We start from the raw sequence: 12684 nt of genomic DNA, 5'->3' as shown, positions 1-12684 counted from the left end.
TTTATTTGACAAATATACTACTTGAGTTATCTAGCAGAAAATTAAAATAAGAACATGAATTAAAACAATAATGTTAAAATATCATTATATAAAAGACTATAGGGTGCAAAACCTTTGGGAGTCATCTTGTCTGAAACATCCTCTACAACAGGGGTGGGCAACTCTGACCCCTTTACGATCTATGGGTGGCTCAGGAATTCTGGGAGTTGAAGTCCACAGGTCATAAAGGGACCAGAGTTGCCCACTCCTCCTGCCTTACAACCTTTCTGAAAATGTTCTGATGCTCTTTAACATCGCCTACCTATAACAAAAGTATTCCAGATTCAAAACAGGCAATTCCTATAGTAGGATTAAAAATGTAAACGAAACTATTTCATTTAATATAGTTGATCATTTAATGCAAGATAATAGCTGCTCCCACCTCCTTGTCTTCATCTCTTTGTGGAAAGATAGCAGTACTTAATCATATCAGTGTCCATGGAGAGCCCATGGACACTGATATGATTACACTGCCTCTAAAATGCCAAGTTACCCAAAGCCAAAAGTAAAAAAATGAAATGGAAGCAAAAATAAAAAAAAAAACTTGGTTTAACCCTATCCTATTTTATTTGAAATGCAACTCAGATGCTACCACACTATCCCCAAAAGACCTACAGTATTATCTATACCTATAACTAGTTACAAGTCTAATCCAAGAGACACATCAGCAAACTCTGACTATTTGGAATACTATAAATAAGTGCTTTGCAATAGATCTTATGCAATCTTCCATTATTAATGTGAGAAGTAGGAGAGAAGGGAGGGAGATATTGGATAAAAAGTGCTCTCCCTAAGGAATCCCATCTTATTCTGTGCCTTGCTACAATACAGGTTATATTATACATCTAGGTATCTGGCAAAGACACTACAAATAAAATGGCAATGAGGATATAAAGAGGATATTTAAAGCCAGAATCAGCTTTCGTGATGGAATGTAGTCCAAATTCCCAGGGGGGAGAGAATACATTTTAGAGAAGCAAGAAACAACCCAGTTCAGATAGTTGGTGTGAGAGAAAAGGGGTGAATACAACTCCCCCCTAATTTTCCCAGAGTATATGCATTACTTGCTTTGGTTTGGCAAGATTCTGTCCATAGGTGTGCAACAATTAAAAAAAAAATCTGCTTGGAAGAGTCACATGGAGACTGTGAGTCTTGCCTTAGACACAAAGCCGGCTGGCAGACTTTGGGCCAGTCATTCTCTCTTAGCTCAACCCAACTCATAAGGTTGTTGTTCTGGGGAAAATAGGAAGAGGGAGGGGTATTAGGTATGTTTGTTGCTCTAAGTTGTTTACAAGAAAATAATGAAAGTGGGTTAAAAATCAAATAAATAAATAGAAGAGGGACAAAAGTGCAATGGACTGATATTAATGTTGTGCTCCTTCTTCAGACTGAATCCAGAAATATACAAATCTAGCATTATAATTTCCTTATGGAATATTGCGTTTTTCTACCCCATGGAGTTGCCAGCGTCATTCTGTACAGAATACATAGTCCCAAAATCTTCGCACTGAGCATAAGAGGTTTGCTCTGGATTTTTCATGTATTAAACATAGACTTGTCATTGAAATGGCAGTCATCCACTTTTAAAGAGAAAGCAAGGTTGGTCATTGATAAAATCTGCCCAGAGAAACAAATATCACCAAACTGAACAATGGCAACACTCACTGCCATTTGTAAGATTCTGCCACATCTTAGGACATTATTTGTGGCAAGGGGACAACTGGATCTCAATTGGTGGTGGTTCAAGTCAGCACGTGGCATTATCTGACCCTTTACTTCTATTTCATAATCTTGGCGTGGCCATCAAGAAAACTTTCTTCTGATTGCAGCATTGACACAATTGCTAAAGCTAAGTAGGATGATTTTGCAAAAAGCGCTAAGGATCAATAGCAACTGTATGGTCAATTGAAGGATGTTCAACCTATTGTCTTAGGCTCATCATGCCACTGTACAAAACTTTACTCCTGATTTAATGTATCTTGGTAGTCTCATTTAGCAATTGAATATCCTCAATATAATTTCCAGCCACAGAACTACATGTTAGCTGCATGGAATTATCTATGAACATGCTCACTCCTACATTTAAGATTTACCTCTTGATGACTGAGATGGAAAGTTTCATTACCCCATTTTCGATAAAGCTCCAGGATACCAATTAAATCTCCAAGCACGGTCACAATTGGCAAACAAAGTACAGACTTGATACGAGTTCCTGATTCAAGCCCAGTTCCTTTGGGGAATCGTTCATCCTAGAAAGGCAAGTGCTGTTTTATATTAATGATATAATATTTGGTTCATTTATAATGAAACAGTTTTATTAAAAAGCTAAGGTAGCTAAATATTTAAGCAAAAATTCACTGATTCTCTCCCAGAGATTCTGTCCAATGCTGAAAAGCAGAAAAGTAGAACTTAGAATAACTTTATTTATAGGATAGCTAAATATTTAAGCAAAAATTCACTGATTCTCTCTCCCAGAGATTCTGTCCAATGCTGAAAAGTAGAGCTTAGAATAACTTTATTGTCACTTTAAATGTACACTAATCGGCATACATTAAATGAAATTTTGTTGCATACAGCTCTCAAAAGAGTCCCCACCTCCAATATACACTACATAAACACGCCAAAAAATAAAAAAATATGCATGTAATTTAAACAATTATAATTATTATAATTTAATGTAAAAACACTTGATGCTAAATTGTGGCAAAAGAATGGTAATCATCATCATCATCATAAAGTGCAGAGTACATTATGTTGATAAGATGCATAGAGAAGTATATGGACCTTTCCTGATCTATTATTTTTTATCAAATTAAAGTATCTGCATTGGTCAGTGACTTCTTTTCAGCACTTTTCTTATGCATAAAAAAGAATGGGGAAAATTCTACATTATTTTATTTATTTATTTGTATTTATTTACTTATCACACTTATTTTCCACATTTTCTAAACCACCCTAACTCTTTGCAATGGACTTGATCGGTTATAGTGAATTTCTCCTCCTTCATCTTCTGACAGTAGCCCTTAGTTTTTACATCTATATAATTTTATTTACTGAATGATACTCTTGTATATACAGCATTCATATTTATCAAATAATGCATGCACTTTTGTTCCATGCTGATAAAACAGCATTTGCTACCAAACTTTCAGTAAAGTTATGGTTTCCCAAAAAATGGAAGCTGCAGCATAATTGCATTGGTTATAATGTAACAAAAAAATGTTTCTGGAATTTAGGCACTGTAATCGATATTACTAAAGTTGTTTTTGTTTTTCTAAAACATCATATTTTGGAGGGAAAAGATTCTTGACACGCAAAAGTTTTAAATTCCTGACACCTCCATACAGGTTAGAAAAAACATTTCTGTATGAATCCCTGGATGACCATATACAGCCATTGCATTGTTCTACTACTGAATTGCACCTAAGTAGAATTAAAGGCAGAAAGATTCAGAATGACAAAAAAGCAGATTAAACTGGGGAATTTGGATACAGGTAGCCATTGTTCAATGACTGCATTATTTAGTGACCATCTGCAGTTATGATGACAATGAAAATGTAACTTTATGACCAATTCTCACCTGTACAACCTTCACAGCTCTGTAAAGCAAAGGAAAGCCTATACAGGTCATAAGCACAGTTGCTGTTTCACTTAGCAACCGATTCACTTAACAACTGAATTACCAGACCTAATTGCAGTTGTTAAATAAGGACTGCTTGAATGGGCAAACTGAAGTAGGTAAATTGATTCTGGCCATATTTAGAATTTTGAGAACATATTGTGGGGATTATCACAAAATAGTTGTGCTGGGATCACCCAAATTCTGTGGAAGAACCCAAGAAGCTTCTTCTGCAGAACTGGAGAAGCTTCTTGGTTGAGAAGCGAAACATCTTCAAGGAAAAACAAAGTCTAGTTGCCTTTCGAAAAAAGCAATATTGGGACAACTATGACCAAGATGACTGAGATTCTCCATAGACATTGTGCACAGATCAGTTTTTAGACATCAATTTTATCCAAAAATTAATAATTCTAGCTTGAAGACCTTGATTTTCTTAAGACATATTTAGAACCTTCACAGTAGACGTGCTTTTCATCCCATTCCCAACATTCCCCTTCAATATATTTGAAAAGTTCCTTTCTACCAATACCAAAAGTCACTCCATCTGACTTGTTTTACCCGACTAAACTACTCTTTAATGGTCTGTCCAATATTATTTTTAAGGAAGATAACAATTTACCCCCAAAATATCTTCTATTAATAGTGTTTTCTTGGATTTGGCTACGTGAGCAGAAATTGTGGTGCCATATTTAACTGGTCCTACAGGAACAAGTACTGGTTGTCCATCCTTCACTTTTGGTGGTGTGAACATGCAAAGACTCTGAATAACAAAAGGAAAAAAAAGAAAGTCCAATTAAATTGTTTCCACAATAAATCATTAAACACATATAAAAGCAAAATCTAACAGCATACTTTCAATGTTTGTGCCACTAGAAATATGACAAAAAAATTGTTTTGTTTCAAGTAGATCTCATGCAGCCTGATGAACAGTAAAGATTGGCTATGTGAGTCAATCCATTATTACATAGATTCCAATTCATAATTAATATTCTATATGTCATGAATGACCATCAGAAAGCTCACAGCTTGTACCTACCTCAAGTCTATATAATCAAACTCATTAGAACATCATGCGAACTTAAATATGAAAGAAGAAAATAAAAAGAGCTTAAAATATAAATAAGCTACCCTGTATAGAATCCATAGAAAACTGACAGCAGAAAAAGATCCAGTGGTCCATCAAGTCTGCCCTTAAAAGCTTTTGTTTCGGTTTTTGCTTTCTTTTTATTTATTTAATTAATTATTTTTTTATTTTATTATATATATTTTTAAAATGTTGGCAGATGATAGATACATGTTTATCCCAAGCATGATTAAACTCAACTGCTGATGGAAATTGGTTCCAAACCTCGACTACTCCTTCTGTGAAGTAATACTTTCTAATTCCATTGTGTTCTGACCCAGCCTTCACGAACCCCACTCAATAGCCTACTCATGAGGAGAAACCCCTTTTTATTTAGAAAGGCAGGAATACACAGCATTCCCTGACAGAGCTCCAGGTCACACATCCTTAGGTGATTCGTAAGCCGTAGCAGTCTCCCTGCAGGGAGACTCAATTAGCATTTCAAGGTGATATTCAGCAGGTTCTGACCAGTTCTGGAGAACCAGTAGAGGAAATTTTAAGTAGTTCAGAAAACTGGCAAATGCCACCTCTGACTGGAGATTTTACAGTATCCCTCCCCTGCCACACCCACCAAGCCACAGCCACGTAACCGGTAGTAAAAAAAATAAATGAATCCCACCACTGCTTCAATCCCAACAAAAAGCATCCTGATCAACCTGGATAGTGGCAAGGAAATCCTGGGAAGGAATCCACCGGAGCGAACTCTTCTAGAGCATGAACGGTTGTCTCCGACAACCACACCTCCCACACCCCTCCTCCTTATATCCCAGCCAGGGGCTTGTTAACATTTCTTTTTTTCTCAGGATAGCTGGGCCTCAGTCCTGTGTTGGTCTCCTCTCCACACTCTGCACATACACACATCTGGGACAGGCCCCAGCTGTTCCTCCCCCTCACTCAGCTCAGGCCCTGAAAACAGCTGTTTCTCCGCCTGAGCCTGGGCCCTACTCTGCATCTGGTTCTGAGACTTCCTGCTCCTCAGAGCATTCCACAGGCCCCAATAGTAATCCAGGCACCCCCTCCATCTCCTCTGACTCCTCTAAACACAACACATTGCCACATATCAGTAATACCTTCCCCCATACACTAGGATGCCTTCTAAAATTCAGTACGCCAAAAATAATTCCATTTACCTATGGGACAGACTATCTCTATGACTTCTGCTTGACCATGTCACAGCTACAAAGCACTATCACTATCACCTTCTCAACTGCATGCCCTGGGACTCATCTGGTCCTCACCTTTTAAAGCTTCCATAACTCCCTTTTTGCACCTTGTAATCCCTTAATTTGGGGTAGAGTCAGGGTGTATGGAAGGAGCTGAGCGTTTACCAACCAGATGCCCTTCCTGATGCCATGCAGAGTTCTCAGTAAATATTTTTTCTTTGCACCCTGGGGGGAGAAACATCGGTTGCTACCTAGGATTGAACTCTCCATCTTCTGAGTAGGAGGCGAACGTCTTCACCACTAGGCCATCATGCCACGTACTTTTAGAGCTTCCATAATAAAAATTTAGGTATTTTTCAGGCTCTAGGATAGGAAAAATTGGCTTGCTCCACATTAGTAATCCAGTAGGAAATCTGTTTGTAGAGGTAGCCCTAGACTTACAGGATCAGAATTTCCATTGCTACACAAAGCAGCTGCCAAGGGAGTCATGCCTGATTTTACAAGGTTTTTGCCATGGCAAAATCACTGCAGCAGTTAAGTGAATCGTGCAGTTCTTAAGCAAATCCAGCTTCCTCCATTGATTTTGTTTATCAGATGCTGGTTGGGAAGATCACAAACAATGATCACATGACCTGCAGCCATTGTAAATGGCACATCCATTTGCCAAGTGCCGAAATGTTGATGATGTGTCCATGGGAATGATGCAATGGTAGTAAGCGCAAGGATCAGTTATAACTCACTTTTTTGCAGTACCATTATAGCTTCAAGTGGATGCTAAACAAATGATTGTAAGTCAAGGACTACCTGTACTATTATTCTCTAACCCTCCCCTCCTCCCATGTGAGCCAATGTATTCTTTAAGTGAGTATTTGTTTGGTTTTATTTACTTGATGTTATTTACCTCATGTTTTGTACATTACCTACTCTGTAAACTACCAAAAATCACTTTGTGATTAAAGTGGCCCTCAGTCAACAAATACAATAAATAAATAAAATATGAAAGTGCATTTGTCTAAATGTCTTGCAGTGCTCTTACAATTAAGAAGGCTAGCTTGTTGCTTGTCTATAATCACTTTCACCTGAATGATCTTGATTTTTATGTAGTTACAAAACACTGCAATAGTGGCAGTACTATTCTTTAAACCTCGTATGAAAGGGGGCAGGGGGAATCCCAAAGATTTGAATTCACTTATATCACCACAGACATTGCAAATCAGATAAGTTCTTCCCCTACAATATTGAGGATCAACACCTGAACACTAGCAAATATGCTTTGGGTAATGAATACTTGTGTCAATCAATTTTAAAACCCCACTACTGAGTATTCAATTAAGACCTGTAGGAAGATCAGGATTCATAATCTCTTATCTACTTCTCTCAGCATTTCATGTTGAGCAAACAAATCAAGCATGCATTTCAGGTTTATATTATTTCTTTGTCATGTATATGCATGAGTAGACTCATGAACCTATTGTTAAAAAACAGACTTTTTTCTAAGCAGATATTCAACAGTCGCTATTCTGATTCAATTTTAACTCAGTTTTTCTGTACTTCTTCTCATTTTCTATCATTCCAGTCTCATTACCTCCATTCATTATTGCCACCTAACTGAATATTTTTCCTGAATCATATTTATACTTATACATTTCTTCAGAATGTACATTTTCCCCAGAATTCATTTCTTTTTTCTCTATTACCAGAACTTCAATATGCAACTACACACCAACCTATGGATCCCTATTTATGAATCTACCCTATATACACCCCATAAGCATTTATTCAATGTATAAATCAATGTTATGTCATACAACTGAAGGCAGTTGTAAAGTACTGGCCTGATATTTGAAATAGGAAAAATAGATCTTGCTTGTAATTTTTAATGATGAGTTTGCATCATGGCCTAATGGCCAACAGTAGCCTTCTTGGTGGTATCACCCAATATGGAGCATTCTCTCAGAAAAGCATGCTGCCTCACTCCCCCTGCCAGCAATACTTAGTTTAAGCAACAAAAAATTTCAAAGATTCTAGTCTATGGGGATAGGTTAAACACATGTCATGCACAATTAAGTTACAATGTTTTTTAAATTATGTAATTCTATATTTACTAGGCTTGTCTATAAGAATAATTGAAAAGAGATTTCATTGCCAATACATAAAAGTATTGAACAGAAATATGCTGAGAGTTTCAAATAGTTCAATATAAATAAAATAATTCTAGTGAAATGATAAGTAATTAATCATGTCAGGAAAATGATAATTTAATGCAATATTGATTATGAATGAAGGCAAATATACGTGCCAGAATGTGCGGTGAGATAGAAGTTTCTGGAGGATGGGCTCCAGCCCAAATCCGACAGCTCAGACTACTAAACCTCTGGTCCTGATGACCAACCTGGATCAGATCCTGCAATATTGATTACTATGAGATCACGTAGGGAAAGCCTAGCTGAGCTTCTGTTGCGAAAAGCAGAAATCTCCAACTCCTATATCCAAAGTCCTCTGTGTCTATATAATATGGATCTGCTTCAGGGAAAACTGTTTGATAGTTCCTTTACCTATCTTTGTCTTACCCTACATCCTCTTCTTGATTCTGATGTGAGAGATACTCTCCTACTTTCTTCTCAAAGTCAAAGCTAGATTCTCTACAAAAATTGGGGGAGAAATACATAATGCAACCTGCTAATTATGTAGCATAGGTCCATGTGACTACAACATTCAGATCCTCCTGGCCTTTGGGAGAAAATCATCATCATCATCTTCTTTCCTTAATTTTGGCATACAACTTCTGCTTTTTCTAAAAGGAACAGAACTTCTCTGTATCCAGCAAAAAGAAAGGGCTTGTGGAAAAACTGATTCTGTATATTAGGGATCGCCAACCTTTTGGACCTCAGGGACCACCAAACTCATAATTTTAAATCCAGGGGACCACTAATATGAATTTTGACTGACGGAGGCTTGCTGATGTTGGTGGGAGAGAGAGAGGGATCTGATCTACCCTCTCTCTTTCTCTCCCTCTCTCTCTCTCTCTCTCTCTCACACACACACACGCGCACACACACACACATGCACACACACACACAGAGGCAGGGGTGGGATTCAAATTTCTTAACAATTGGTTCTGTGGGCATGGCCTAATTTGTGGGTGTGGCTTGGTGGTCATGTGACTGGCTGGGCATGGCTTGTATGTAAATATTATAAATATTTATGTAAATATTGGTTTTTTTATTAAAAAAAGAGCAACTTTTACCCAAAATCAGGCAAAGCAGGCAGGCAGATTGAGTTGCTCACAGAATCACAGATTCATTCAGAGATCTATCTTTCTGCCATCGGCTACCTGCATGGAATAATAGAAGCTTCAGTCCTAAGGAAAGTTCAGCTGTGCTTAAAAGCAGAGCCGAAGACCTAAAGATTAGCTAGAAAGCAAGAAAGGCAACGATTTCCTGCTTTCTAGCTAATCTAAATCTCCCAGCACAGCAGAACAGCTGATGGTTGGGGTGGGGAAAGGAAAAATAGCAACTTAGCAGGCAAGTTTGCCAGGTAAGGAGTGAGTGGGCGAAGAGCATTCCTGCGAGCTATGTGGGTGGCACAGCCTTGTGTTCCCACGCAGCCTGAATTAATTCCTTTGGGGGTGACATTTCTCTGTGGACCACCAGTTGGCAACCACTGCTGTATATGACCCAGCACACATAGCTCTTTTTCTGAAAAAGATGTAGATAGTATGCCTGAGATGGGTGAAATATATATGGGCCCAGCCTGATAGTCTAATAGAGTGTATTATCATGAATAAAACTTCATACCAGCTTAATATTATGCTTCTATATTGGTAATATCTGTTAATAGGCTTATGATAAAGTTGGCATCATATTTGAATGCTTATGTGTGCTTTATTTATTCTTGAAGTAAGAAGGAGTGAACTTTAGGTCACCTAAAACAAATGATATGTTTAGTTTATACCAAGTAAGCTCTGGGAGACAAACAACAGATTCTAACTTGGAACCAAAGATGATTTGCATCAACTGAAATATGCTTTTCTTCCTGAAACCTAGTCTGAAGGAATTTTGGAACCTTCTTCCTCACATGAGAACCATCGTAATACAAAATTCTAAAGATGGTCTCTGAGAAGTGATTTTTTAGGGGTACATGCGAGTCTAGTCGAAAGGAGATGCCCCAAAGGAACATTGGGCATATGAAATTCCACTTAGTACCTTTGATTTTATTCACCAGAAATATTAACAATCCCTGTTATTTGCAATTCTATTCTATAAATACTAAAAAATCTCTAGGTGGCACTGTCTTGTGCAAAGAATCAACTAATATTTACCCATGTACATACCCAAAGCATGAAGTGCTAATTATATGGGTGTTAATGGTGATAGGAAAATTTGAGGAGAATTAAATTTACAGGAAGGCAGATTCCAAGTAAATATTAAATACAACTTCAGAATATCATCAACAGTTTGGCAATGGAGCCAATTACTCAGTCAAACAGAGAATCTCCTTCTCGAGATATGTTCCTGTAGAAGCTATTTAAAAAAAAGCATGGGATGGAGATACTTTGGTTGGATTCTTCAATGAGTAGAGAGTAATTTAGCCCAAAGATGAACAGCTAAAAGAGGCCGCACTATTTGTTAGCCAACACACTATAACCCAGTGATGGCTAACCTTTTCCATGTCGCGTGCCGAAAGTGCGCTCATGTGCATGCGCTTGTGTGCCTGCACCCATGATGCAATGTGTGCAACCCCCCTGCCCCCTGCACATACACATGCAACCCCCCCCCATGCTGCGCACCTCTGTGCATGCATATGCCACGCCCCCTGCACATGTGTGCGCATCTCACCACACATGCGTGGCAGATACCCAACAATCAACTGGCTGGCAGGGGGCACGCATGCATGCGCAGTGGGGCTCTTCTGGGCGACCTCTCACGTGCCGGCAGAAATGGCTCTGCGTGCCACTTTCGCCACGCGTGCCTATGGTTCGCCATCACGGCTGTAACCTATCAGTACTGTATGTCAGTGCTTATAATGCATACGCTGCTTTTAGATCCAGGACTAGAAGTAAGTTTACAACAAGTTGCATCTGCAATACAGATTGATTTAATATGACAATTTGGTAGATTTTTAAAAGAAATCATTGCAGAGGATGTTTGAAAAGTGTACAAAGAAGAAAACTGTTTCAATAGTTTAATTCATCAACTACAGTTTTTACGAAACTAAGCGGCCTAGAATAGTTATCCTCTGTGAAACTTCGTGCAACATATTATACAAAACACCCTGGAAAGAAGATTATTTCTATAAATTACAGTTTTCCACATTTATACTTACATTATTGCATTCTCCCAGGAAATATAATGCAAACCCATCAGCCTTCGTAGCTGCCAAAACAACCATTTTAAAAAGTTAAAAAATGATGTATGTTCTATTTCTGAACAGAGTACTTTCCTATTAGCCCAAGTATATGTTTTAAATATTAAAACTCTATATAAAGCATTAAACACGAAGAACTGTGTAAAATAACAAAAAAATAAATCCTGCATTCATATATCCCATGAAATTGGAACATCAATATCAATGTTTAAATATCAATAAGTAGTCAATAAAATTACACACAAAAATTGTTAAAGAGAAAAGTTACTTTTAAAACAAAATAAATGTTTAAATCTATGTAAGCTAAATACTGACATGTTTTAGTAATTAAATAATTTACTCACTAGAAACTGAAAAATACAAGTCCTATATTCTGTACTACCCAAAAAAGTGGAATGCTAGAGCAACTTAAGAAAAATATTTTCCAATCAAATTTGTTGCTCCAGACACGTTTACCCCATTACTTCCTGTTAATAGCTTGCAGCTCATTTCCTGCTTTGAATTCCAACTTTGTTGGATCCAGAAGTCATTGCTACCTCATTAGTATAATCAATAATGAAATCTTAACTCTGATGTAATCACTCAGGAAACAGACTCAGTGAATAAATACACAACATCCATTCCTTAACAACAGTATCTAATAACCAGCACTGTACTAAAAGGTGTTTAAAATGGAAAGATAAGGAAAAACGGGAAATATTCATCTAAAACCATCTGATTTCTACATATAAAGGATAAATGCAAACTAACTATTGATTATGTCAAAAATTAGGTTTATGTTTTCACACATACATTTTTTTTCACTACAGTGAAACCTCAGTTTAGTAAAACTGGATGCATTAAACTTTGTATGTAACTCTTTGTCCCAATTCATTCATGTAATTATATAATTACATAAATTATATAAATTGATGCAAATAATTTAATGTAACATAATATGTGTCATTTATTAAATGCCATCATTACACCAATCAGGCAAATTATCATTATTATGTTATTCTGTATGTAACAGAATCCTATTCCTCCAATTAGTCTATTAGATTGTATATCAGTTTGTACCAAATTAAGAAAATAAAAATGATTTCATGATTATACAGTGTAATAAGATTCAGTATCTTTAATTCACTTTAACTTTTTATTCATTCAAATGATTCATAAACTTGTATGCCATCAATTCCAGTTGACTCATGATGGTAAAGTATTAAAATCATCAGTGATTCATATAACGCTATAAATAATAAAACATCCACAATAAATATAAAACGTTATACCGGTACTCCTTAACTTACTAATTGAGTTGCTGAGTTTTGTCCTATTTTCTTGCTAAGTTTTTAAGTGAAGTATGGCAGTTGTTAAGTTAGTAATAGCAATAG

The 12684-nt window shown here is 36.9% G+C and overlaps 1 protein-coding gene across 4 annotated transcripts in view; it reads right to left on the bottom strand.

Annotated features, from left to right (window-relative positions):
- The window catches only part of PDE10A (phosphodiesterase 10A), a 129265-nt gene that overhangs the window by 46900 nt on the left and 69681 nt on the right, over nucleotides 1-12684 (bottom strand). For all 4 annotated transcript variants that reach the window (XM_087969051.1, XM_087969061.1, XM_087969056.1 and 1 more), the window contains exons 5-7: nucleotides 11270-11319; nucleotides 4278-4418; nucleotides 2133-2288 (exon numbers count right to left, since the gene is read on the bottom strand). In XM_087969051.1, coding sequence (XP_087825177.1) covers nucleotides 2133-2288; nucleotides 4278-4418; nucleotides 11270-11319 — 347 coding nt within the window. The remainder of the gene's footprint in view (nucleotides 1-2132; nucleotides 2289-4277; nucleotides 4419-11269; nucleotides 11320-12684) is intronic.

The sequence above is a fragment of the Notechis scutatus genome, chromosome 1 (genome assembly GCF_049901735.1).
Source record: "Notechis scutatus isolate UNSWTSFEM ecotype Mainland chromosome 1, rNotScu1.2, whole genome shotgun sequence".
Lineage (NCBI taxonomy): Eukaryota > Metazoa > Chordata > Lepidosauria > Squamata > Elapidae > Notechis > Notechis scutatus.
This window is presented reverse-complemented; position numbering and strand designations above follow the sequence as displayed.